Source organism: Sus scrofa, chromosome 10 (assembly GCF_000003025.6).
Source record: "Sus scrofa isolate TJ Tabasco breed Duroc chromosome 10, Sscrofa11.1, whole genome shotgun sequence".
Classification (NCBI taxonomy): domain Eukaryota; kingdom Metazoa; phylum Chordata; class Mammalia; order Artiodactyla; family Suidae; genus Sus; species Sus scrofa.
The window spans coordinates 17,193,582-17,221,092 of record NC_010452.4 but is presented as its reverse complement, the minus strand read 5'-3'; the positions used below and the strand labels follow the sequence as shown (position 1 = coordinate 17,221,092).

The 27,511-nt window shown below is 45.2% G+C and overlaps 2 protein-coding genes across 2 annotated transcripts in view; one reads left to right on the top strand and one right to left on the bottom strand.

Annotated features, from left to right (window-relative positions):
- The window catches only part of ADSS (adenylosuccinate synthase), a 39,061-nt gene extending 38,049 nt beyond the window's left edge, over nt 1-1,012 (top strand). The window contains 1 exon segment of the mRNA NM_001097508.1: nt 109-1,012. Within this exon segment, the coding sequence (NP_001090977.1) occupies nt 109-161 (53 nt within the window). The 3' untranslated portion in view covers nt 162-1,012.
- On the bottom strand, nt 5,898-22,233 carry C10H1orf100 (chromosome 10 C1orf100 homolog). The gene is made up of 4 exons (XM_021064462.1): nt 22,125-22,233; nt 13,048-13,143; nt 10,208-10,380; nt 5,898-6,138 (listed from the first exon to the last, which is right to left on the bottom strand). The coding sequence occupies exons 1-4, from the start codon at nt 22,226-22,228 to the stop codon at nt 6,047-6,049; spliced, it is 465 nt and encodes a 154-aa protein (XP_020920121.1). The 5' UTR covers nt 22,229-22,233; the 3' UTR covers nt 5,898-6,046.

Below are 27,511 nucleotides of genomic sequence, written 5' to 3'. Positions count from 1 at the left end.
GGGAGAAGTGAAATGGTGGCGCTGAGAAGGTACGGGATCTATTCATCTCAAAGACTGAACATTATACGTGAATTAATACTATTCTTATACTTTTTTTCCCTCTTTCAGTTAAATGGATTGGTGTGGGTAAATCCAGAGAGTCTATGATTCAGCTCTTTTAAGGATTACCAGTGACGCAAGAAACACTCCTTGGGGGGGAGGACTTTCTTAAATATTTCACTTATGATCTACAAATTCCAAGAATAAAGACATTGAAGCGAGTTTTAAGCCCTGCAGTTGTTTCCAGTCTTTTCAGAGGGCTGGCGGGTGTGGAGCTTAACTCTGGCATTTTCCAGCGTCAGTGTCCTTAGCTGGCACAATTGCCGAATCATTTGTTGCTCCTGCTGCTCATGGTGCCACGTTTTCTTTTAATGTTTAGTAATAGTGTAATCAATGTTGTTTGACATCTAAAATAGAACTACTCTCAATGTGGTTTTTCTTCATTATTGTCATTGTGTTCATAGATTTTTACCTCTATTAAATGGCAAGAACAATTAATGCAGTTTTGCACAAATATTTTTACATGCTGATCATTCAGTTCTGTCATTGTAATCTTTGTTGTTAGAAAAAAATGATAAGAGGAGTTCTGTAAACTTTTGTAATGCTATAAATTCTGTTTAAATTGTGAACTGTTTATTTTCTGCTGAGACCATTGCAAATTTGAGCTTTGGTGGTGGGGAGGGGGTTATAGTCATGGGTCCTTTACTTTGTACAGAACACAAAATTTATTTCTCTCTGTAAATTATTTAACACGTGGAACATTTTAGTTAAATGTTCAAAGAGAAAAAGTGTTCCCTAAGACTACAATCTTAATGTTAAAAAAAAAAGTCATTAAAAGATCTGTTGTAATATTTGATGGATATTTTCCTTTAGTTTCAGACATCAATTCTGAAATGTATAGCTTTCCTTTTTTATCTTACCATTATTTCTAAGCCGAGTGGATTAATTTTTCAACACTGTGCCTGGCAACATGCCTACAGAGTCATCTGTAAGATCCAAATGAACCCAAATTGTTGGTCATAATTTTGATCATGCCTTTTTTTCTTTCTTGGGGGGAAAAAAAAAAAAGAGGTGTTATTTTGACAGTTTGGCTAAATGTATTGTGTTATAGGTTATCCTTCAATGAACTATTTTAAATGTTTAAATTAGGTGCCCCTTAAATTTATTTTATTATACCATCAATAGCTGATTAAAAAGAACCAACTATTTCTAGTATGTTTTGTGTATTGCGTTTTTGTTCTAATAAGAGAAGTAATAGTGATACTACTGTTTTACTGTATATAAGCAAGAGTTTTATACTTGTGGTCTGTGGGGATAAGGTGAGATTAGAAACAGACTTTGAGTTCTCATGGTGGCTCAGTGAGTCAAGAACCCCACATAGTGTCCCTGAGGATGCGAGTTTGATCCCCGGCCTCACTCAGTGGGTTAAGCATCCAGCGTTGCCACAGGCTGCAGCGTAGGTCACAGGTGCTGCTCAGATCCCCTGTTGCTGTGGCTGTGGTTTAGGCTGGCAGCTGCTGCTCCAATTTGACCCCCAGCCTGCTAACTTCCATATGCCGAGGGTGTGGCCATAAAAAGAACAACAAAAGAAAGAAAAACAGAGCCTTTGAAAGGATCTAAATGTCTTTTCATCTTCACTAGATGTATTTTTTATTAATAATTAGGTTTTTTTTTTTAATTCTAAAACAGGAGTAGCCTTTGGATTCAATAAAAAGGATCGATTCTTTTAGACGATCCTATGAGCCCACACTACTGATCAATATGACCTTATGTGAAAAAAACACTTATATTTAATATATAATAAAAAATTTTTATTTATTCTAATGGAAATTGAACAAGGTTTATTCTCCTTACTCCTTCATCTTCCTACTAGGACTTCAAATTAGATTAGCTACCCAGAGCTAAAGCTCAATTAGAAGCAAGCATTTTAAAGGCTGCATCCTTTTTTTTTTTTTTTTTGTCTTTGTAGGCCCACTCCTTGGGCATATGGAGGTTCCCAGGCTAGGGGTTGAATTGGAGCTACAGCTACAGAGGTCAGGGATTGAACCTGCATCCTCATGGATACTAGTCAGATTCGCTTCCCCTGCACCACAAACGGGAACTCCCATGTTTTTTGATTATAGCCATTCTAGTAGATACGAAGTGTTGTCTTGTTTTAAACTGCATTTTCCTCATGTGATTAATAATGTTTCAACATCTTTTCATGACCATTACATATTTCGGATACAGGTTATCAGAAATACAAATTGGAAATATTTTTTCCTAGTCTGTGACTTGTCATTCCATTTTCTCAGTGGTGTTTTTTTTTTGAAATATAGTATTTTCAAATTTTGATCAAGTCCAATTTTTCAGTTTTTTCTTTTATAGATTCTGTTTTTAGTATCATGTTTAAGAAATACTTGCCTAACTTATGGTCGTGAAAAATTTCCCCTTTGTTTTATTCTAAATTTTTTATAGTTTTAATTCTCACATTTAGGTTCATGATCCATTTTGACTTAGTTTTTGTGTATAGTATGAGATGTGCTAAATGAATCTTCTTGTATGTGGATATTCAATTGTCCTGGCACGATTTATTCTTTTTTTTTTTCCCCTTTTCTGTGGTCACACTCGTGGCACGTGGGCTGAATTGGAGCTGCATCTGCAGCTGACACCAAAGCCACAGCAACCCCAGATCCAAGCCGCATCTGCAACCTACACTGCAGCTTGTGGCAATGCTGGATCCTTAGCCCACTGAGTGAGGCCTGGGATGGAACCAGCATCCTCACAGAGACATCATTGTGTCCTCAACCTGCTGAGTCACAGTGGGAACTCTCCATTGGTTAAAAAGACTATCCCTTCTCTGTTGAACAGCTTTGGCGACTCTATTTTAATACTCTTTTGATACTGTAGCTTTATGGTGTATTTGAAATTGGGAAGTTTAAGTCCTCTAACTTTGTTCTTTGGCAAGATTATTTTGTCTATTCCTAGTCTTTTGCATTCCACATAAAAGTTAGGATGAGGAGTGATGGCAACAAAATGGCAGAACACACAGCTCCACACCTTCACAGAAACAAAAAAAGAGGAGGAACTCTTGGAACCAACTTTTTCAGAACTTGGAAAGCATGGGTGATGCCACCAAGCAAACACTGAATCAAGAAAAAGACAAATTCAACAGGAAAACTTCGCAGTGTTTCGACTTGCCTTTGTCCCATTTCCTCCCCAGCTTAGTGCCCGTCTTGAAGACAGCAACTGTGTTCCCTGTATAGGATCCTGATCCTCGGTTCTGGAGAGAAGCAGCAGAGCAGACCTTATCTGCACCTTATTAGGTGTTTCTCCTGTCCGGGGGAACTCCCTGGTGGCCTAGTGGTTGAGGATTCAGCATTGTTACCGCTGTGGCTCAGGTGCGATCCCTGGCCCAGCAACTTCCGCATGCCACAGGTGGGGCCAAAACAAAAAAGAAAAACAAACAAAAACCTGTCTGGGGATGAAGGAAGTGCAGGGGAGAATTTCCTTGAGAAATCAGCTCATTCAAAAGTGCTTGTGTATTCCGGGAAATATAGAAAGCCACATGCATGCCCAGGACAAAAGATGTGCTCAGAAAAGACCTGTGGAGTTCCTGTCGTGGCTCAGTGAAAAGGAATCTGACTAGGAACCATGAGGTTGCAGGTTCGATCCCTGGCCTCACTCAATGGGTTAAGGATCCAGCGTTGGTGAAGGTCGCAGACGTGGCTCGGATCCAGCCTTGTTGTGGCTGTGGTGTGGGCCAGCAGCTGTAGCTCCGATTTGACCCCTAGCCTGGGAACCTCCATATGCCATGGATGTGACCCTAAAAAAAAAAAAAAAAAAAAAAAAGCTACCTCAAACGAAAAACCTTATTTTTCATCAGAAAACATGAAGGGCAGAAGGTAGTGAGATCAGACAAGAAAAAGAATAAGTCATCCAAATCGGAAGAGAAGAAGTAAAACTGTCACTATTTTTAGATGACAATAATGCTATAGAAGACCCTAAAATTTCTAACAAAAAACTATTAAAACTGCTAAATAAAATCAGTAAAGTTACAGGGTATAATATTAATATATAGAAATCTGCTTCTCTATACTAATAATGAACTATCAGAAAGGAAGAAGATGATTCTAGTCAAAATTACAGAAATAATAAGATACTTAGAAATAAACTTCACAAAGAAGGTGAAAGGCCTATACTCCGAAATCTACAAAATATTGATGAAGGCGATTGGAAATGATACAAAGAAATGGAAAGATACCCTGAGTTCGTGGATTGGAAGAACTAATATTGTTAAAATTTCTATATTACCCAAACCAGTCTGCAGATTTAATGCAATCCCTGTCAAAATACGCATGACATTTTCCACAGAATTAGAAAAAATAAGCCTAAAATTTGCAGTTCCTAAATTTGAAACTATAAGAGACCCCAGAATGTCAAACCAATCTTGAGAAAAAAGAACAAACCTAGAGATACCACACTCCCTGACTTCAGACTAAACATTTTCTCACACCATATACAAAAATAAACTCAAAATGTATTAAAGACCTACCTGTAAGACCAAAAACCATAAAACTCCTAGAAAAGAACATAGAATTCTCTTTGACATGAATTGTAGCAATATTTTTGGTATCTTATCTCCTAAGGCAAAAGAAACAAAAGCAAAAATAAACATATAGGACCTAAATAAACTTAAAAGCTTTTTGCACAGCAAAGGAAACCATCAACAAAATGAAAAGACAATTCATGGAATGGGAGAAAACATTTGCAAATTATATGACCAATAAGAGTTTAATATCCAAAATACATAAACAGCTCATACAATTAAATACCAAAAAACCCAAACAACCCAATTAAAAAATGGGCAGAAGACAACATATTTCTCTAAAGAAGACGTATAGATGGCCACATGAAAAGATGCTCAACATTGCTAATTATCAGGAAAATGCATATCAAAACCACAGTGAGATATCACCTCACACCTGTCAGAATGGCTATCATCAAAAAGTCTACAAATGACAAATATTGTCAAAAATATGGAAAAAAGGGAACCCTTATACACTTGGTGTGAATGTAAATTGGTTCAGCCACTGTGGAAAACAGTACAGAGATTCCTCAGAAGACGAAGAATAGAATCATCCTATGACCTAGCAATTCCGCTCCTGGATATATATCTGAAGAAAATGAGAGCATTAATTTAAAAAGACACATACACCCCAATATTCATAGTGGCATGACTTACAATAGCCAAGATACAGAAGCAACCTAAGTGTCCATCAACAGATGAATGGATAAAGAAGATATGACATATATATAGGTCATTAAAAAAAATAATGAAATTTTGCCCTTTGCAACAATGTAGATGGACCTAGAGGGTATCATGCTTAGTTCCTCTTCCTCCTCCTTTTTTTTCTCAACCCCAATGGAGTTATTGAGCAGATGCAGTTATATTCTTGCCTGGTCCCACATACAACCACCGGACTAAATGTAATATAGTTCATCAGCAACAAGACTGGTGGTGGGGCCAAAAACAGGTGACAAGTCTTCTTAAGGCTGACCTTGGCTCCCTGCCCTAGGCTGACCAACTTAATATGAAAAAATGTGCAACATGTAAATATTTTAGGATTGTAGCCATCTGGATACACACTTAAAAGTAGTTGTGTTACCATTATTTTAATTGAAAGGAGTTATTTAAGAAGGCCAAATGTTGGAGTTCCTGTCGTGGCTTGGTGGTTAATGAATCCGACTAGGAACCATGAGGTTGCGGGTTCAATCCCTGGCCTCGCTCAATGGGTTAAGGATCCGGCGTTGCCGTGAGCTGTGGTGTAGGTCACAGACATGGCTCAGATCCCATGTTGCTGTGGCTGTGGCGTAGGCCGGCAACTACAGCTCCGATTAGACCCCTAGCCTGGGGACCTCCATATGCTGAGGGTGCGGCCCTAAAAGACAACAAACAAACAAACAAAGAAGGCCAAATATTGTTTTGTTCAAATGCCACAGTTATTTTCATTTAAGAGCCTTTCTTTCAAAGCCACTTCTCTTCACAACAGTAGTGCTCTGGCAGTGAATTAAGTGGTCTAGGGTCCGATGAAATTGTGGCTAACTTCTGGTCCCAATCTGGAATGTAAAACAAATTAATGATTTATTTTAAGACTACTAAATTTTAACACAGCGTCTTTTCAACAACAATTGTGGACAAGAACCAAATAACAGGATTTAAGGCAAAGGAATATATTTAAAAGACGTGGAAAGAAGGACAGTCAAGAGGTTATTTCTGAGGAGCTCCCATTGTGGCTCAGAGGTAATGAACCCGAATAGTATCCATGAGGATGCAAGTTGGATCTCTGGCCTCGCTCAGTGGGTCAAGGATCTGACACTGCCCTGAGCTGTGGTGTAGGTCGAAGACGCGGTGGCATCTGGTGTTGTTATGGCTGTGGTGTAGGCTGGTGACTACAACTCCAATTTGACCCTTAGCCTGGGAACTTCCATATGCTGTGGGTGTGGCCCTAAAAAGACCCCCCCCCAAAAAAAAAGTTCTTTCTGTGATTCAATCTCTGATTAAGAGGCGCATTATTGAATTATTCCGTAACGTAAATGAAATGTAATAAATCCCATACATCTGCATTTTGACATCCTAATTCTAGACCCACACCCCACCTCAAACCCTGCCTTATAAATAGGCTACATTGCAGTCACCTTTGTATCAAACTAGTTACCATCCCTAAATTCGAACCCATCGGAGTTCTGTCGTGTTTTATAATCCCTTGCGTAGACTCACCAACACTTCTGCTTAACTAAGGAGCTGGGTTGAAGACTGAAATCATTGTGTCTACACCTAATGAACCAGAGACCAGAGTGTTTCAATGACAGCACTGTAACCCAACTTTATCAAGTACCGTGTTATATATACCCTGCATTGGGTTTTTCTACTTAAACCATAAACCCTGATATTCACAGTAATCCTCAGAGACCCACTGGTATTATCCCACCTCAAAGAGATTAACTTGCTCAAGGTTTCAGCACTTGTGGGAGGAGGAACCCACATCTGAGCCTGGATCACCAGGCCACTAAAATCCCTTATCTTTTCACCATTCTTGCCCCCTTCCACAGCACTTCCACAGCGTTTAAAGAAACAAACATTTCTTGATATGAAGAATGCGCAACATTTCATTTACCCAGGGAATACGATTAGAAATGTCATCTCTGGGTGTTCCTGTTGTGGCGCAGGGGAAATGAATCCAACTAGGAACCATGAGGTTTCGGGTTTGATCCCTGGCCTTGCTCAGTGGGTTAAGGATGCGGTGTTGCCGTGAGCTGTCGTGTAGGTCGCAGACGCAGCTCAGATCTGGCATTGCTGGGGCTGTGGCACTGGCCAGCAGCTGCAGCTCCTATTTGACCCCTAGCCCGGGAACTTCTATATGCCGCGAGTGCGGCCCTAATTAGACAAAAAAAAAAAAAAAAAAAAAGAAATGTCATTTCTGGGATTTCCCATTGTGGTGCAGTGGAAACAAATCTGACTAGCATCCTTGAGGGTTTGGGTCCAATCCCTGGCCTTGCTCAGTGGTTTTAATGATCCAGCATTGCTATGAGCTGTGGTGTAGGTCACAAATTCGGCTTGGATCTGGCGTTGTTGTGACTGTGGTGTAGGCTGGCAGCTGTAGCTCTGATTCAGCCCCTAGCCTGGGAAATTCTATATGCCCCCGGTGCAGCCCCCCAAAGAGCAAACAAAACAAAACAAAAAACCCCAAAAAACTCAGTTAAAAGTCTCAGTCTTTTGCCTGTCTGATAGTTGTCTATAAAACAATTGCCACCTAAGTGTCTTTCGAAATCCATCTAACTGTGCTGCCTTCCCTCATTGGTTGCCTAAAGCACTGGTTCCTAATTAAGCTGCACAATGGAATTACCTGTGGAGTTTTACAAATTATTGATGCCCGGGATCACCTCCCTCCTATCGGGAGATTCTAACGTGATTGGCGATGGGTATATGCTGGGCATCTGAATTTTTAAGTGATGCAGCAGGAGGTGAAGAACCATCAGCCTAACCATGGCAGTTGCCTCCTGACCCTCCACAGCCAATCTTTGCCCCACTGTCTTCCCCATCCTGTGTCACCGAGCTAGTGCCCTGTGGGGCTCCCGGGCACACAAGCCTTTGCATGTCCTCCATTGCTTGTTTTTAGGGAATAAGCCTCAGCCTCCATGCCCTTCCCTGAGTTTCCAAAGGGCAGTTGCTCATCAGGGAAGGGAGGGGATGCGGAGACCTGGGAGGAGCCGTCAAGACACAATAGCGCAGCCTTGAAGCAGCGTTCTGGTTCCTCCTTAAGGAAGATACAGAACAATGTCTTTGAGCCTTTCTGCAGAACTGAAGTCCCCAGCAAATGGAAGAACCATTTGATGAAGGATTTTTCATTCCAGGAAGGAGGACCACCAGAACCAGTCCTGGGGCCACTAAACACCAACTTTGAAAGACAATGCAAGCTTGCCTCTACCCAGATCCTTGTCTGCAGCCCTAGGTCCACTCCCCAAACTATAAAACTACCTCCTAACCCCTTCCAAAGGGGGCACAATCTTTAAGGTATTAGCCTGGCAAAGCTATCTTTTTCTTCTTCACCCAAAACTCTGTCTCCGCATTTCTATTCAGCAGTGGCAGACAGAGACCAAGTTTCAGCAACACCTACCCCCCTTTTTGTCTCCACAGTTAGAGTGATCTTTTCAAAATACAATTTTAAGTATATCATCTCCACCCTCCTCAAAACTTTTCAGTAGTTTCCCATTAATCTCAGGCCAGAAGCTCCAAACCCCAAAATGGCCCGTAAAGCCCACCTTGTTTGGATCTTGCCATCGCTTTAGCTACATCTTGCTCTCCCCGTCTTGATTTCTGGGCTCCAACACACTCATTTTTTTAATGTCCTCAAACATGTCATGATCCTACCCCAGTGCCTTTGCACATGCACTACTCTGTGTATTCCTAGCCTAGTTAACCTTTGGCTCATCTTTCAGTTCTCAGCTCATCATTTCCCTATGTTCCTATAGCACCATATAAACAGTGCTTCATAAAACTTATGACAGGTGAAATTTTCTGCTTTTATACTTATTTCTATGCTGGTTTTCCACCGATGCTCCTTAAATGTAGAAACTTTGTGTCTATTTCTGCTTCACACAATGTTGTTGAAATCTTGCACACTGACTCCTCTCAAATTAGTCACTGAAGGAATACGAATGAATGAAAATGGGCTTGACAGCAAATCCATCACCAAGTTTAATTGATGTCAGCTCCAAAATAACTCTGGAACCCATTTATTCCTTTTCATCTTCTCTGCTGGCCCAAGCCACCGTTATCGCTGTCCTCAACTGCTAAAGAGTTTCCTCACTGGTCTGCACACCCCTCCCTCTCATTCCTCTCCAGACAGTGTCTTAACAGCAGCCAGACTGATCTTTTTAAAATACAAATAATATGCTACTCCTCTGTTCGGAATTCTTCCAAGTCTTTTTTTTTTTTTTTTTTTTTTTTTTTGCTCTTTTACGGCCACACCCGCAGCATATGGAGGTTCCCAAGCTAGGGGTTGAATCAGAGCCGCAGCTGCCAGCTTACACCACAGCTGCAGCAATGCCAGATCCAAGCCGCATCTGCGACCTACACCACAGCTCAGGGCAGCGCCGGATCCTTAACCCACTGAGCGAGGCCAGGGACTCAACCTGCGACCTCATGGATACTAGTCAGATTCTTAATCCACTGAGCCACAACGGAACTCCCAAGTCTTTCCATTGTTCTTAGAACAGAATCCAAACCACTTAGCACTCTCACCATACTGAGACCATGCTGCACTGGCCTCCTTTCTGTTCCTCAAACATGCCAAGCCCTTTCCAGCGTTTAGGCTTTAGCCCCTTCCTATTTCTTTTTCCTGAAATGCTCTTTAGATGATTCATTCTTTTTTTCCAGGGCTCAGCTCAAATTATGTAGAGGTTTCCATGGCTGCCCTATTCGAAGTCACCTCCTTTGGCGACACTCATCACTCTGTTTACCTCCCTCTAAACTTTTCCTCCTGCACCCAGACACACACACACCCTTATCCAGGCACCATGACTGGTCCCAGACACGCCCCCTGATAGGAAAAGCCCAGGGAAGATACTTAACCTGTGACCTGGGCAAGGACGAGCTCAGGGGGTAAGAGCTCCCAGTCTGACTTACCAGTCTTGTAAAACGGCAGAGAATAGTCTCTTTGGTAAGTAGTTTCTTTATGCCACGGTTCGGCAGGCTTCGCATGTCTTCGAGAACAAATATATTGAATGAGAGTTTGTTGGTCTAATTGAGGCTGATACTGATTTTTGCTCTTGGGCAGAATCTCCAAGTCTATCAGAGGTCTACATGAAAATAGAAATAGGGAGTTCTCATCGTGGTGCAGTGGAAACGCATCCAACGAGGAACCATGAGGTTGCGGGTTCGATCCCTGGCCGCGCTCAGTGGGTTAAGGATCCAGAGTTGCTGTGAGCTGGGGTGTAGGTGGCAGGCATGGCTCAGATCTGGCGTGGCTGTAGCTGCGGCTGTGGCCAGCAGCTGTAGCTCCGAAGTGACCCGTAGCCCGGGAACCTCCATATGCCGCAGGTGTGGCCCTAAAATTTAAAAGACCAAAAAAAAAAAAAAAAAAAAGAAAGAAAGAAAATAGAAATCACTTGCTGAATACCCACCCGGTAGAAGAGAAGCATTCGGTTTTCTCATCAGCTGGAATCTATTCCCTAGATGTAGCCAGAAGGCTACGGAGAGAGTATGGGCAAGACTCCATACCTCCAAGGCTACAGCCTGGTGAAGCTGGCAGCTGATGGCTCAGGGATTCCAGACCCCTGGTTCCTCCCTTTAAGGTCCCTCCCCCTTCCCGATCACACGTCACAGAAGGTGTCCTCCATCGAAACTTCCCCTGGACCTGCTCTTGCATGGCCATGTCCCATCCTCCAGATCTTCCCAACGCCCTTTTGCAGTGTAATTTTTCTATGGATGTTTGATTCCCTTAGAGAACCAATACTTCATTTTAGCCAAACGAATCACTGCGGTATGCATTGGTGTTTGATGAACCTGAAATCAATTATAACCTTTTTTATACCTCCACGCAAATGAGTCCTCTCTGAAAATAAACGTAAAGACTCAAAATTCCATGGTGAAATATCTGCATACACCTGTGGGGGTGTACACTTTGGTAATAAGTATTCATACCTTTAAAATGTATATATTTTGTCCTAGAAATCCCAGAGATTAGGAAGAGCAACAAAGACTTAGCTCTAAGAATGCTTGTCAAAGTATTTTTATAATAATAAAAAAATGGAAACAACCGCCATGTGAAAAAAAAGGAATTATTTAGACGATGATATAGACATATACAAAAATACAATGCCATCATTAAAAGCAGTGCTGTAGGAGTTCCCATCGTGGCGCAGTGGTTAACGAATCCGACCAGGAACCATGAGGTTGCGGGTTCGGTCCCCGCCCTTGCTCAGTAGGTTAACGATCCGGCGTTGCCGTGAGCTGTGGTGTAGGTTGCAGATGCGCCTCGGATCCCTCGTTGCTATGGCTCTGGCGTAGGCCGGTGGCTACAGCTCCAATTTGACCCCTAGCCTGGGAACCTCCATATGCCGCGGGAGCGGCCCAAGAAATGGCAAAAAGACAAAAAAAAAAAAAAAAAGCAATGCTGTAAAATTATAATTTTTCACAATATGTTATTATTATTATTTTGCTTTTTAGAGCTGCACCCGTGGCACATGGAAGTTCCCAGGCTAGGGACTGAATCGTAGCTGCAGCTGCCAGCCTATGTCACAGCCACAGCAACAAAGGATCTGAGCTGCGTCTGCGACCTACACCACAGCTCACAGCAACGGCAGATCCTTACCCACGGAGCGAGGCCAAAGATCAAACCTGCATCCTCACGGATACTAGTCAGATTTCTTTCCACTGAGCCGTAACAGGAACTCCTATTATTATATTTAAAGAAAGAGTCCAATTGAATTACATACTTTAAATAAATGTTGTGTTAACGTAAATTATCTCAATAAAGCTATTATATAGAGTTCTTTCTTGAGAAAGAAGAACGGAATTGGAGGAATCAGGGTCCCATGGACTTGGAGAACAGACTTGTGGTTGCCAAGAGGAAGGAGGAAGAGAATGGGATGGACTGGGCGTTTGGGGTTAGTAGATCTAAACTGTTGTACTTGGAGTGGATAAGCAATGGGATCCTGCTGTAGAGCCCAGGGAACTCTATCTCGTCACTTGTGGTGGGACATGGTGGAGGATAATGTGAGAAACAGAATGTATCTATATGTATGACTGGGTCGCTCTCCTGTACAGCAGAAATTGACAGAACATTGTAAATCAGCTATAATAAGGAAAAAAACTTAAATAAAAAAGAACTACCAGCAATCCCACTCCAGGACATATGTTCAGACAAAGCTATAATTAAAAAAGACACATGCACCCCTATGTTCTTAGCAACACTATTTGCAATAGCAAAGTCATGGAAATAAACTAAATGTCCATCAAGCGATCAATGCATAAAGAAGATGTGGTATATACACACACACACACACAATAGGATATTACTTGGCCATTAAAAAAAAAAAGGAAGAATGCCATTTACAGCGACATGAATGGACCTAAGATGATCGTATTAAAGGAAGTCAGACAAAAACAAATATCATATGATGCCACTTATATGTAAAATTTAGAAAAAGACACAAATGAGTTTATTTACAACATGGGAACAGATTCACAGACCTAGAAGACAAATTTATGGTTACCAAAGGGGAAAAGGGGGCAGGGCTAAATTGGGAGTTTGGGATGAACAGATACACACTACTGTATATAAACAGACAAACAACAAGGACCTGCTGTATAGCACAGGGAACTATATTCAATATCTTATCATAATTTATAAGAGAAAAGAAGCTGAAAAAGAATATGTATGTATATCTGTGTATATCTGAATTACTTTGTTCTGTGCCTGAACCTGAACTAACACAACATTGCAAATCAACTCTACTTCTCACCTTGGAGATCTCTTCACACTATAAGCATAGTGGAGTCTTGCGAGCTGCCCAGGATAATAGCCATGGAGGTCCTTTCCTTGATGAGCAATGAATATACTAGTAGGGAAAGTAAAATAAAGAAAAAAGCAATTATTATGACTCGGTTTTAAAGGAGAATACCAGCTGTGGTATAATAAAAAAAAATATATTCAGTCGTGTGTGTGTGTGTGTGTGTGTGTGTGTGTGTGTGTGTGTGTGTGTTTAGGGCTGAACCCATGGCACATGGAAGTTCCCAGGCTAGGGGTCGAATCAGAGCCATAGCCATCAGTCTACACCACAGCCACAGGAGGGTGGGATCCAAGCCAAGTCTGCGACCTACACCACAGCTCATGGCAACACTGGATCTTTTAACCCACTGAGCAAAGCCAGGGATCAAACCCACATCCTCATGGATCCTAGTCATGTTCATTACCGCTGAGCCATGATGGGAACACCAATATATTGTCTTTATCCCCAGTTCCTGGCACAAAGATCCTAAAACCCTTGGAATATTGTGATAGGAGTGTCTTTTTTCTTTTTCTTCTTTTTTCCTTTTTAGGGCCACACCTGTGGGATATGGAAATTCCCAGCTAGGGGTCAGATCGGAGCTGCAGCAGCCAGACTACATCACAGGCATAGCAATGCAGGATCCGAGCCGCATCTCTGAACTACACCACAGCTCACAGCAACGCCACATCCCTGACCCACTGAATGAGGCCAGGGACCAAACCTGCGTCCTCGTGGATACTAGTCAGGCTTGTAACCCACTGAGCCACAATGGGAACTCCCAGGAATGTCTTTTATTTTCCACTTTTTAGGATTTAATTTCCAGGATTCATAAAGAATTATTTGATATGTGAGGTATTAGGTTAAAAATCAGAAAAAAGAAAAAAAATATAGAGGCAGATGTCAATCACTGTTGAAAGCTCAGAATGGGTAAATGGGGATTTCTTATACTACCATTGTTGTTTTTATTTTTGCTTTTTAGGGCCGCACCTGCGGCATATGAAGTTTCCCAGGCTAGGGGTCCAATCGGAGCTACAGCTGCTGGCCTACACCACAGCCACAGCAATGCCAGATCAAGCCACATCTGCAACCTACACTGCAGCTCACAGCAACGCCGGATCCTTAACCCACTGAGCGAGGTCAGGGATCAAAACTGCATCCTCATGGTTCTAGTTGGATTCATTTCTGCTGCGCCATAACAGGAACTACAACCTTTGATATTTTCACAAACTTTCACAATTAAAAAAAAACCTTTGATAAGCAAGTATATCGGGGCTAAAAATGAAGAAACACTGTGAAGATCAAAGCACAAGGTGCTTCTAAGCCTGGAGGAAGGACTCTAGCCCTGCCTGGGAGGGCTGGCTTGTGACCAAGTCTTTCCGAGCAGGAGTGAATGAGGTGGAAAGTGGGGGAAAGTCTTCTGAGAAGGTGAGCTGGGTGTGTACGGCTGAGACAAGGCTGTGTCCGTGAGCTGGAGAGGGCTGGTGGTGCCAGACCTTACGGTTTGAAATACGTCTCCTTTTACAATTAATTACTTCCCTCTTAGATTGCAGATAGAGCATTATATGGATGTTTTAAAATTATATATAGTTGGATTACGTTATTTACAGATTTTATTTCAGGGGAGTAATAGAGACATGACAAAACATGTTATAAACAAAAACAAACAAGGAAAAAAGGAGCTCCCGTTGTGGCTCAGCAGGTTGCATACTGGACTAGTATCCATGAGGATGCAGGTTTGATCCCTGGCCTCACTCAGTGGGTTAAGGATCTGGCATTGCCGAGAGCTGAGTATAGGTCGCAGACGCGGCTCAGATCTGGCGTTGCTGTGGCTGTGGTGTAGGCCAGCAGCTGCATCTCTGATTCGACTACTAGCCTGGGAACTTCCATGTGCTGCGGGTGTGGCCCTAAAAAGCAAATAAATAAAATGTATACATGTAAATGTAACTTGGTCCTCATGCTGTACAGCAGGAAAAAACAAACAAACAAATAAATAAATAAAATAAACAAAAGGAGCGTGTCATTTGAAAGGTTGAGAACCACTGATATAGGTAATAGGAGTTTTTTTTTTTTTTTTTTTAAGGTCTGTATCTATAGCATATGGAAGTTGCCAGGCGAGGGGTCGAATCAGAGCTGCAGCTGCCAGCATACACCACAGCCACAGCACCACCAGATCTGAGCCTCGTCTGCGACCGACACCACAGCTCACGGCAATGCTGGATCCTTAACCCGCTGAGCAAGGCCAGGCATTGAACCCGCATCCTCATGGTTCCTAGTCAGAGTCATCACTGCCGAGCCCCAACAGGAACTCCGGTAATAAGAGATCTTTGTAGCATTTTTAAAATGAGCCATGATGTAATGTAATTTTGGGGAAAGATGGGGCTGGCAGCCGTGTGGAGAGCAAATCTGAGGACAAATCTCGAAGGAGAAAACCTGCTTAGGAGGCAATCGTAGTAACGTGTGTGGGATGGAGGGATTTTCTGAGCTTCCTGGTGGTGATGCGGCTGGAGACTGAGAGCACTATTAGGAGATGGGGCGGGGGTGCAAGAAGGAGGGTCCGAGACAAGGCTGAGGCTTGAGGTTTTGGGAAGAAAGTTGCCGTTCCCCTGCCGAAAGCAGGGCACACACATCCTTCCACAGATTCTGAGCGCTCGGTAGGTGTCAGAAGAATTCAAGAGTCAGTGGAAAGTAGTACTTAATCTGGCACGAAGTTGTTCTCCAAATAAGTGCTGGATGGTGAATGGAAACTTAAACTATGCCTCCAGTCCAACCAGTGTTTTTTGTTTTTTGTGGTTTTTTTTTTGTCTTTTTAGGGTTGCACCTGCAGCATATGGAGGTTCCCAGGCTAGGGGTCGAATTGGAGCTACAGCCGCCAGCCTACGCCACAGCCACAGCAATACCAGATCTGAACTTCATCTGTGACCTACACCACAGCTCATGGCAACACTGGATCCCTAAGCCATTGAGCGAGGCCAGGGATCGAACTCGTGTCCTCATGGATACTAGTCAGGTCCATGACCACTGAGCCACACGGGAAATCTCCAGTGTTTGTTGAGTGTGCATAATGTATCCGGACATGGCTGGCTTCTGCAGATACAACGGTGTCCTCATCCTGCTCTTTAGGTGCTGAAATTGTGGGAGGGACGTCTAAGGTCGGGCGGGTAAATGGGAGCTGGATCCAGTTGAGGGGAATCACAAAAGCCCAGACAGGGCCTGAGCTGGGATGGGGGGCGGGGGTGGGAAGGGGCCAGTGGGGACTTTTCTGTCTAGCTCGTCGGAAAGGGAGCGCTGTAAGCAGGGCGGGTCTGTCTGGATAGGCAAACAGGACCTCAGGGAGCTCTGCTTTGCAGAAAAACCACAGGCTGTCTGGGCCTGCCCAGCAGCTTGGATAAAATGACCAAGCCTGAGTGGTAAATAACAGCAGGGGAGCTAAGTCATAAGAAGAAAGAGGAACTGGCCCAATAATAGGGACCGAATGACTTTTCTGAGTATGGGAGGGGGAGACACAGCTTGCAGAGGGGCCCGGCTGGTTTCTGAGCGTTACCTTGGGAAGATTTACCCTCCGGCCATGGTGTATGTTGTCAGGCAGCCGGTGGGATCCGAGCCGTGTCTGTGACCTATACCACAGCTCACGGCAACGCCGGATCCTTTAACCCACAGGGCGAGGCCAGGGATTGAACCCGCAACCTCATGGTTCCTAGTTGGATTCATTTCCGCTGCACCACAATGGGAACTCCTCCCTCCAGCTCTTTGGGTGGACTTTCCAAGCTCCCCCACCTGGCCTTCACCTCAAACAGGACAGAGGTCCCAGTGAAAAGATGAAATTGTCAGTTGTTTGGAAGACCATTTGCAAGGCCTAGCCTGGCGTGTATGCCCAGAGGCTGCTCAGGTCCTGGCCTCTCCAGCCGGGGGTTGGGTGTGGGGTGAAACCGCGAGTAGGAGGAGAGCAGGGCTGGCCTCCGGCGGGGCCCTGGACTCTGCCCAGACCCATCTGCTGGCCTTGGCTCCCAGCGTCTTGAGTCAGCTGTACAAGGGCCTTTCCTTTCCTTTGGCTTCGAGCAGGAGTCCAGGTGTGTCTGATTCAGCAGGGCGGTGTTTACCAGTCCCTGACAGCCTGGCTCTTTGAGGTGGCAGGTTCAGTCCAGACCAGAGCAAACCTGTCCCCTGGGGCAGGATCCAGTCTCAGCTGCAGGCACAGGGGAGGTCACGAGCTTTCATCCCTCAGGAGGCGAAGAACTTGTGCACTGAAAGCTACAAGACATTGATGAGGAGTTCCCCTCGTGGCTCGGGGGTAATGAACCTGACTCGTATCCATGAGGACTCAGGTTCAATCCCTGGCCATGCTCAGTGGGTTGAGGATCCGGCGTTGCCATGAGCCACGGTGTAGGCCGGAACCGGCAGCTCTGATTCCACCTCTAGCCTGGGAACTTCCATATGCTGTGGGTGCAGTCCTAAAAAAACTTGAAGAAAACAAACAAATGGAGAGAAAGTCCATGCTCACAGGTTGGAAGCATTAGCCTGGCAAACATTTCCATGCTATCAAAGCAATCTACCGGTTCAAAGCAAATCCCTATCAACATCTCAATGGCACTTTTCACAGAATCAGAACAAATCATTCTGAAATGAGTATGGCATCACAAAAGGCTGGGATGAAGCTGCCCTGTCTGGGTTGGACCGCAGGCATTACAGTGCATCTTTTGCAGAGATGACCTCGGCTCCTCCTTGCAGTCGCCTTCCCAGGTAAGCGTTACGAGCACCCCCATTACAGAAGAGGAGACTGAGGCTCAGAGAGGTTAAGTGGGTTTTCTAAATGGAAATGCCGGAGGCAGGAAAGCCAGTTCTCTGAACGCCACGTCACAGCCAGAGTCACCTCTGTGTCTGTGCCCTGACTTCCTGCGGACGAGATCAGTGTTATTTTTGGCTGAACTCTGTGATGCTCCCACTTGTGGGCAGACGGGAAATCGTTTTCTGGTACCAAAGGAAGAGGAAGAGAAGCAGACGTGGCATTGTAACCCGAGGCTGCTTTTAGTTCAATAATATAAGTGCATTGGAAGTTCTTGTTGTGGCTCAGCGGTAGTGACCATGATGAGTATCTGTGAGGCTGCAGGTTCGATCCCTGGCCCCGCTCAGTGGGTTAAGCATCCGGTGTTGCCATGAGCTGTGGTGTAGGTCACAGACGAGGCTCGGGACTGGCGTTGCTGTGGCTGCGGCATAGGCTGGTAGATCCAGTTCCCATTGGACCCCCTAGCCTGGGAACCTCCATATGCCACGGGTGCGGCCCTAAAAAGCAAAAAGAAAAGAAAGTGTATTGCAGGCTCTGAAGTGTGTGCAGTGTGCTAGGTGCTAGGGAGGGATACAGGGATGAGAAATACCGTCTTTCCACGCAAGAGTTTATAATCAGATAAGAAAAACCATCCTCAGGCAACTAATCATGTACAATGTAGAACATGCTGCTCCAGCCAGGAGACAGTGGCTCCTGGGGAATACAGAGCTCCCAAAGGACACGGGCTAATAAATACAGAAGCTGGGAAGCCACCCTCCCCATGCTCTCATCTCCCAGACATTACTGGCTCCATAAGTCTCCTTAAGGAAGAGGGAAGTTCAGTTTCCTCATCAGCCAAGCGGGGGTGATGACATCTCCGTTAGTTGCATGAGAGTCCACAGGACACGCGCAGATGTCCTTGGTCACTAAAGCAGCCCATCTGCATTACGTGTGGCTCTCATTCAAGGCACGGTGATCTGACCCCCACAGCTGCCTCTTGATCCCTCAGAAACTGTTTCGACTGATACACATTTTGAAAGTTTTTATTTATTTTGCTTATTAGGGCTGCACCTGCAGCACATGAAAGTTCCCAGGCCAGGGGTCAAATGGGAGCTGCAACTGCTGCCCTACACCACAGCCACAGCAACACCAGATCTGAACCGCATCTGTGATCTATACCACAGCTCATGGCAATGCTGGATCCTTAGCCCACTGAGTGAGGCCAGGGATCGAACCTGCATCTTCATGGTTATTAGTCGGATTCGTTACCACTGAGCCACAATGGAACTCCCTCAGTTGATATTTTTAAAATCCATTTATGTCTGACACAAATTCCTTATCTTTTAGCTTCCACACCACACTGAGTTTAATTCAGCTGAAATGATCTTTTCAGGAGCATTCTGGCCTCCACAAAACAAATCATACGCAGCCCTGAGCAACAGGGGTGATATCATTTGCATCTAATATAATTCTTTTTTTCTTTTTTGGGGGGGCACACTTACAGCTGGTGGAAGTTCCCAGGCCAAGGATCAATCCAGCACCACAGCTATAAAAAGAGTCACAGCAGTGAGAATGGCTGGTCCTTAACCCACTGAGCCACCAGGGAACTCCCGGTATAATTCTTACTATGAGAATTTTGTGTGGCCACTGCTACTTGTGAACCACGAAATATTTAATGTTATTAGGTGTTCCTACTGGTTTGTAATTCAGTGTTCTCTCCGGCACCGCCCCCACCCCGGGTTTTTAGGATGGCATGTATGGATGAAATATAAAAGGTTAGCAGAGAGGCAGAGGGCAGGCCTTCTGTAGGAACTGTCAGTCCCCGGGAGGCCAAACCACAAGCACATGACAGAATGAGTTTTTCTCTTTGATTCATTCATTTTCCTTTTTTACACATGATGGAATGAATTTTTTTCATGGATCCATCCATTTTCATTTTTTTTTACAAGTGCTCGCAGAGGGCCCACCCTGCAGGGAGGTCTGCTTGGCAGAGTGGCCTACAGTGGTGAGTTGCGGAGAGGCAATGCCCAGAAATGCCAAGGGCAGTGACCAAGGGCACAGACATCAACACTGACCACTGGGTTCAAATCCCACCTCTGCCCGTTTACTACTGTGGGATCTTGGGACAGTCACTTAACCACTCTGCGCCTCAGGGTCCTCCAGTTGTGGTGAAGATTAAATGAGTGACTAAGCACCTAGCACAGCGATCGTCAGTGTTAACAGTAAGAGCTGCATAAGTGTTAGCTGTTACTCCAATGGGTGAGGCTGGACAGGAAATAAAGAAACACAGGAAATAATTGGACGCGGAGTGGGGGTGAAGCCACAAAGGAAACCAGAAAGGCTGAGAGAGAGAGGTGGAGGTGGGAGGGGAGCCTAAGACCCCCTCCAGCCCGGGTGGTCAGGCCGGTCCCATCTTCTGTTCTCTGCGCAGCTCACAGAGCTGAGACCTGCTGGGTGAGAGGGGGCTGGTTAAGCAGAGGGTGGGGAAGGCAGGGACACGGGGAGAAGGGACCATGTCCAAAAGCCGCAAGGCATCAAAGAGGGCGGCCTATGGAAGAAGCAGGAGAAAGACCACGGGGGGGCTGGAGGGAGGAGGAGCTTGGAGAGACAGATGGGCAGGGCCAGTTCACGCAGGACTTTGCAGGCCCTGGCACAGGGTTTAGATTTGGGGTGAAAATGCAGTGACAAAGGGTTTTAGGCCGCAGGGGGGCCTTGATCCTATTTGTTTCATGGCCCCTCCCTGGCGATGGAGGGTCGAAGGACCAGAGTGGCGGTGGTTGTGGTGAACAGAAGAGAGGCAGTGGTGGTTTGGACCCAGTGGCGGCGGTGGAGACGGAGACACACATTCCGAGGGAAGACAGATCCTGGAGGCAGAGCTGAGGGACCTGCTGATGGACTGGGCCCACTCTTGCTGCAAGGCAGGAAAGGCACCAAGTGGACCAGGAGCTGCCCCACAGGGAGGACTCAGGTGGCGGGTGGGGGCCCCCGGATGCTTCCTCGGGGGCGCCGATGGATGCGCTCAGGAGGACTGAGCCCAGCTGGCCTGCCTACATCAGTGGCCAGGACCTGGGGCTCCTGGGGGCTGGCTTAGGCCAGGACCAGGGACTCTGACTTGGTTCTATTCAGCATCCAGTAGTGGCTGCGAGGGGAGGTTTGTTTCCATTGCCCCCAGGAGATGAGAACACAGTTAAACAGGCATTTAGAAATTCCCAGGCTAGGGGTCGAATGGGAGCTACAGGCCAGCAGCTGCAGCTCCCATTTGACCCCTAGCCTGCAAACTTCCGTATGTGGCAGATGTGGCCCTAAAAAGAAAAAAAGAAAAAAAAAAAGAAAAAAAGAAAAACCATGATGCATTGTCCCAACGCTGCCTGCCAGTAGAACAGGTCAAAGCAGCAGGAAACTCCTCTGTCTCATTTTCACCTAACAAATCTCACTCAGTGACACCCGACTGGAGGGTCCTAATTCGTATCCAGAGCTCTGGCTGGGAGGGAATGCGGAAGGGGCATTGGGGACAAAGAAGACTCTATGCCCAACTTGCACAGGACTTTTTACTTTTTAAATTTTACCTTTTATTTTATTTTATTTTACTGTATTTTATTTTATTTTATTTGCCATTTCTAGGGCCACTCCCGCGGCATATGGAGGTTCGCAGGCTAGGGGTCTAATCAGAGCTGTAGCCACCTGCCTAGGCCAGAGCCACAGCAGCATCGGATCTGAGCCACGCCTGCGACCTACACCACAGCTCATGGCAACACAGGATCCCTAACCCACTGAGCAAGGCCAGGGATCAAACCCGCATCCTCATGGTTCCTAGTCGGATTCGTTACCACTGAGCCATGACGGGAACTCCACTTTTTTAATTTTTAAAATTACTTTTTATTTATTTGCTTTCTAGGGCCACACGCCCGGCATATGGAAGTTCCCAGGCTAGGGATCCAATTGGAGCTGTAGCTTCCAGCCTACACCACAGCCACAGCCACGCCAGATCCGAGCCTCATTTGTGACCTGTACCACAGCGCATGGTAACACCAGATCCTTAACCCACTGAGCGAGGCCTGGAATCGAACCTTCGTCCTCATGGATACTCGTCGGGTTTGTTTCCACCGAGCCACAAGGGAACTCCGGATTTTTTTTTACAACTTTCTCTAAACCCAAAGAAGCTCCACTAGGAGCTCTGGCAGCAGTGATGTCTCACTCAGAAACAACAGGGAGAGGCACTTCCAATTCCCCAGGGGTCGGTCTGTCTGCCTTGCCACAGCTCTGGAGGCACCTGTCTCTGGAAGAACGTTACCTGGATGGAATCCCTGGGCGGCGGTCAATAAATTCTCGTAGCCGGATGGCAGTCATGATGGGTAAAACTCTGAGAAAAAGAAAAAAATTAGAGTGAGGTTTCATATGCGAGCTTATACACATCTCCAAGCATGAACTATCTAGAACCACACAGTCTGTCTTGAAAGTGGAAGGACCATCCACAGCTTCTGTTAGACTATTTAGGGGAGGAAATAGATGCTTAAAAAAGCAAAAAGAAATGGAAAGCATGAGTCAATACAGATACACATAAAAAGTGCTGGGCGTTGCCATGAGCTGTGGTGCAGGTCGCAGACGGGGCTTGGATCCCAAGTTGCTGTGGCTGTGGTGTAGGCTGGCAGCTGCTGCTCTGATGCGACCCCTAGCCTGGGAACTTTCATGTGCCATGGGTGAGACCCTAAAAAGCAGAAAAAGCAAAAAAAAAAAAAAAAAAAAAAAAAAAAATCCCCATGAGGGCAGAGAGCTTGTCAGTTGCATTCACGGCTATAACTCCAGGGCCAAGGATAATACCTAGCATGCAGTGGACATTAAACACGTATTTATTGAATAACTAAATGTGCTATAATTTATATGAAACCTAGTCCCCTAATGTTGGACATTTTGGTCATGCTGAACTGCTATGTGAATAGTTTTGATTCCCCTGAATTTATTTCTTAAGATTCATTCCTAGAAGGCAGTCAAAGTTAGGGCATCTTCATGGCGCTTCCTTAGCAGGATTTTAGCCACTTCCAGCAATTAATGTTGGCCCCTAAATCACTACAGTTAGACTCCTAGGCACAGAAATTAAACTTTCCTTTTTTAAAAATTTTTTTTAAAAATTATAGTTGATTTACACTGTTCTGTCAATTTCTGCTGTACAGCAAAGGGACCCGGGTTTGCATATACATACATTCTTTTTTCTCACATTGTCCTCCATCATGTTCCATCACAAGTGATTAGATATCGTTCCCTGTGCTCTACAGCAGGATCTAAACTTTCCTAATAGAATTTTTTACTATGCTGATGTTCAGAAAGTGAACTAAGGTTTAAATGAATACAAGATACACATTCCAACAAAATTCCTCAAGGTTCATATTCAACACGCTGACTTCAGGAGCAAATATATAATTTTGCCGACTTTCTCAGCAACTGTTGTTATCATAGACTATATCATGGATCAAATCAAAGTTTTATAAAATACAGTAACATCGTCAAAACCCTGATAAATTCCGCCCATTTATGGCAATATTTCTCAGCAAGTCATGAAGGAACTTTCTCAGCTAGAAAAGGACCATTCATAAAAACCTACTCCTAAAATCATATTTATGTATTTATTATTATTATTATTTGTCTTTTTAGGGCCACACCCGTGGCATATGGAGGTTCCCAGGCTAGGGGTCAAATTGGAGCTACTACAGCTGCTGGTCTACACCACACAGCTCATAGCAATGCCGGATTCTTAACCCACTGAGTGAGGCCAGGGATCGAACCTGAGTCCTCACAGATACAAATATGGGTTCCATACCGCTGAGCTACAACGGGAACTCCCTACATTTTATTTGATTCAGTTCTCGTAAGAGTCCTGAGAGTTGTTTGTTATTATCCTGAATTTATAGAAGATGTCAAATTACATATTTAAGGTCCTACAGCCAGTAAACAAACAAACAACAAATCCAGATCTGGAGGTCCCGGGCAACTCAGCAGATTCAGGATGCAGTGTTGTCCCTGCTGTGGTGTAGGATTGATCCCCGGCCTGGGAACATCTGCATGCCGTGGGTGCAGCCAGAAAAAAAAAAAAAGAAAAAAAGGAAAAATCCAGATCTGCCTGACTCCAAAGCCCATTCTCCTTCTCCTCTAGGGCTACTGATTCATTGATTCACTCAGTACACACTTATTGATCAACTGCTTTGCTTGTCACTATACCAGGTACTAGGGAAGAAGCATTGAGCAAAAGGTATATGGTTCTGCTCTCATGTTATTTATGTGACAGAGGAGAGGACGTCGGATATTAATATTAATCACAGAGTCTCTCCAGTCAGTGTAAACTTTTTTTTTTTTTGTCTTTTTGCCTTTTCTAGGGCCGCTTCCGCGGCATATGGAGATTCCCAGGCTGGGGGTCAAATCGGAGCCCTAGCCAGCTGCCTATGCCAGAGCCACAGCAACACGGGATCTGAGCCGTGTCTGCAACCTACACCATCGCTCACGGCAACGCTAGATCCTTAACCCACTGAACAAGACCAGGGATTGAACCCGCAACCTCATGGTTCCTAGTTGGATTCGTTAACCACTGTGCCACAATGGGAATTCCTCCAGTCAGTGTAAACTTAAAGCTCAATAACTGCTAAAACAGAAACCTTTGACAAGTTAGCTTTCAGGCAGTTGAGGGGCTTTGTCCTTTATCAGAATTCTAAAGGAAAAGCTTCTAAGAACGGACAAAACCACACTGGCTTCAGAAACCCTGGACCTGTTTCCTGATAAGAAATTTGTCAGATGCTCTCCGCTTGGAGAAGGGCTTTGGGATCTTTAGAAAACATTTTATTTTATTTTTAATTTTATTTTACTTTTTAGGGCTGTACCTGTGGCATATGGAGTTTCCCAGGCTAGGGGTTGAATTGGAGCTGTAGCCACTGGCCTACACCACAGCCACAGAAATGCTGGATCTGAGCCACGTCTGTGACCTGCACCACAGCTCACGGCATCGCCAGATCCTTCACCCACTGAGCGAGTCTGGGGATCGAACCCGTGTCTTCATGAATGCTAGTCAGATTTGTTTCTGCTGAGCCACGACGGGAACACATAGAAAACAGTTTTAAAAATTGGCATCTAGGAGTTCCCACTGTGGCTATTATCCACAAGGTTGTGGATTTGATCCCTGGCCTTGCTCAGAGGGTTAAAGATCTGGCGTTGCGGTGAGCTGTGGTGTAGGTCACAGAAGCAGTTCAGATCTGGTGTTACTGTGGCTGTGGTGTGGGCTGGCAGCGGCAGCTTCCATTAGACCCCTAGCCTGGGAACATCCATAGGCCACAGGTGCAGCCCTTAAAAAAAAAAAAGACCAAAAAAAAAAAAAAAAAAGTTGGCATCTACTCTTACGGTAGAAAAGAGTTAAAAAATACCATTTGTGAAATCAAAGGTTGAGCCCTCCCAGTACAAATGTCAAATGGAAACAGCAGCGATTACCTGGAAACTGTAATCAGCCTGCGAACCTCAATTAAATAACCAGCAAGTGAATATTAAGTAATCTGCCCCAAGAAGGGGCAGGGATGGGATCCTGGAGTCACTTATCTAGTAATTTTGTATTATGGTATCTAGTAATTGTATCTTGTCATGTTATTTCTCTAGTAATTTTTGGAAGAGTTAGACGAATCGTCAGGGAGTGGCCTTTAAACCAGTGTGTGAATGGCAGCATCATTTTCTAGATGAACCTGACAGCATCAGAATCTCGGGTGTCCCCTTTCCGTGGACGTCTGGCCTCTGTCCTCCTGGCCCTGGGGAAAGTCACACCCTAGTAATCTGACAGTGCACAGAAGGTGTGGGGTTATGGCTTTCTTAGAATTCCTTGAACCCGCCCTGGCTAGGTGGATGACAGCAGCCTTGCTGGCCGCAGGCTGCCTCTGTGGCTGGGGCGGTTGCTCCCAGCTGCCTTTGAGCAGGTGTGTCGTAAGAGGATTTTAGAAAATGGTTTTCGTAACCGAATTACTTTGACGGTCCCCACTGGCTTCTGTGTGCTCAGGAAGCCAGCCTCCCCGGGTCAGGCAGGTTGGTTACCCACTGGCTCCCTTCCCCTTCCGCACTCCTGCACCCACCCAGCCCCACAATAATTCCATGAATCCTGCTGTTTAAATGCTTTCCCTTTCCTCCTTCTCTAGGCTAAATTCTACCCGTTTCTCATGGCCTCAGTCAAGTCCTTTACCATCTCCTACAAGGACTGAGTTCCATAGGGTCTGCTCTTTGTCCCCAAATTCCCAGAGCCCTTGATTAATTCTTTCTTTTTTTTTTTCTTTTAGGGCTGCACCTGCAGCATATGGAAGTTCCCGGGCTAGGGATCTCATCGGAGCCGTAGCCACCGGCCTACACCCCAGCCACAGCAATGCCAGATCTGAGCTGCGTCTGTGACCTACACCACAGCTCACAGCAACGCTGGATCCTTAACCCACTGAGTGAGGCCAGGGATCCAATCCTCAACCTCATGATTCCTTCGGATTCCTTTCCGCTGCGCCACGATGAGAACTCCTTCAGGCTATGTTCTTGTATCATAAAGAGCCAGACACCTTAACATAGGTACATCTTATTTCTAAGAAAAAATGTTGAGCTAAAACTATTCAAATAACTCAAAGCTGGAGTTCCTGTCGTGGTGCAGTGGTTAATGAATCCGACTAGGAACCATGAGGTTGCAGGTTTGATCCCTGGCCTCGCTCAGTGGGTTGGGGATCTGGTGTTGCCATGAGCTGTGGTGTGGGTTGCAGACATGGCTCGGATCCGGCGTTGCTGTGGCTCTGGCATAGGCCGGTGGCTGCATCTCTGATTGGACCCCTGGCCTGGGAACCTCCATGTGCCATGGGAAGTGGCCCTAGAAAAGACAAAAAAATAAATAAATGAAATAACTAAATAACCCAAAGTTGAGAGGTCTGAATATTCCCATTCCCAAAGAATGTGTGGCTTTACAAAATGGTTTGCCGCAAAATGTCTGTGAGGTCCTGCCTCTAGAGGGTTTGCTGCAAAACATCTGTAAGTTATGAGGTCCTATCTCTAGAACACCCGAAATGCAAGCAGCTATTTAGTGATGCAGTCACTAAGCGAGAGAAGAGAAAGAGGTGGCGGAAACCAGGTGGGAGGGGTACAGCGGGTAGCTGGTGTTACCTGCTTGGGCTGCTGTGGGTAGAGACGTCTTTGTTCTTAGAAGCAGCCCTCTGAGGACAGCGGTTAGGTGAGCTGCCTGCTGGTGTAGGAAATAACTGCAGAGGCTCCCTGCAGAGTTAGAGCCCTGGATCCTTTACATCATCCAGAGGGTATTGTGATGCACTGTGGGTTAGAAAGTTTTGCTGGCTAATGCCTTTCGGGTCTTGGGCTTGTAAAAAAGCAGAGATCCTTGGTCTCCATGAGAGCCCAGCTGTGCATGAAAAAAGCGATGAAGGAGTTCCCATTGTGGTGCAGCAGAAACAAATGCAACTGGGAACCATGAGGTTCCATCCCTGGCCTCGCTCAGTGGGTTAAGGATCTGGCGTTGCTGTGAGCTGTGGTGGAGGCTGCAGACATGGCTCGGATCCAGGGTTGCTGTGGCTGTGGTGTAGGCTGGCAGCTGTAGCTGCAATTCGACCTCTAGCCGAGGAACCTCCACATGCCACGAGTGCAGCCCTAAAAAGCAAGCAAACAAACAAACAAACAAACAAACAA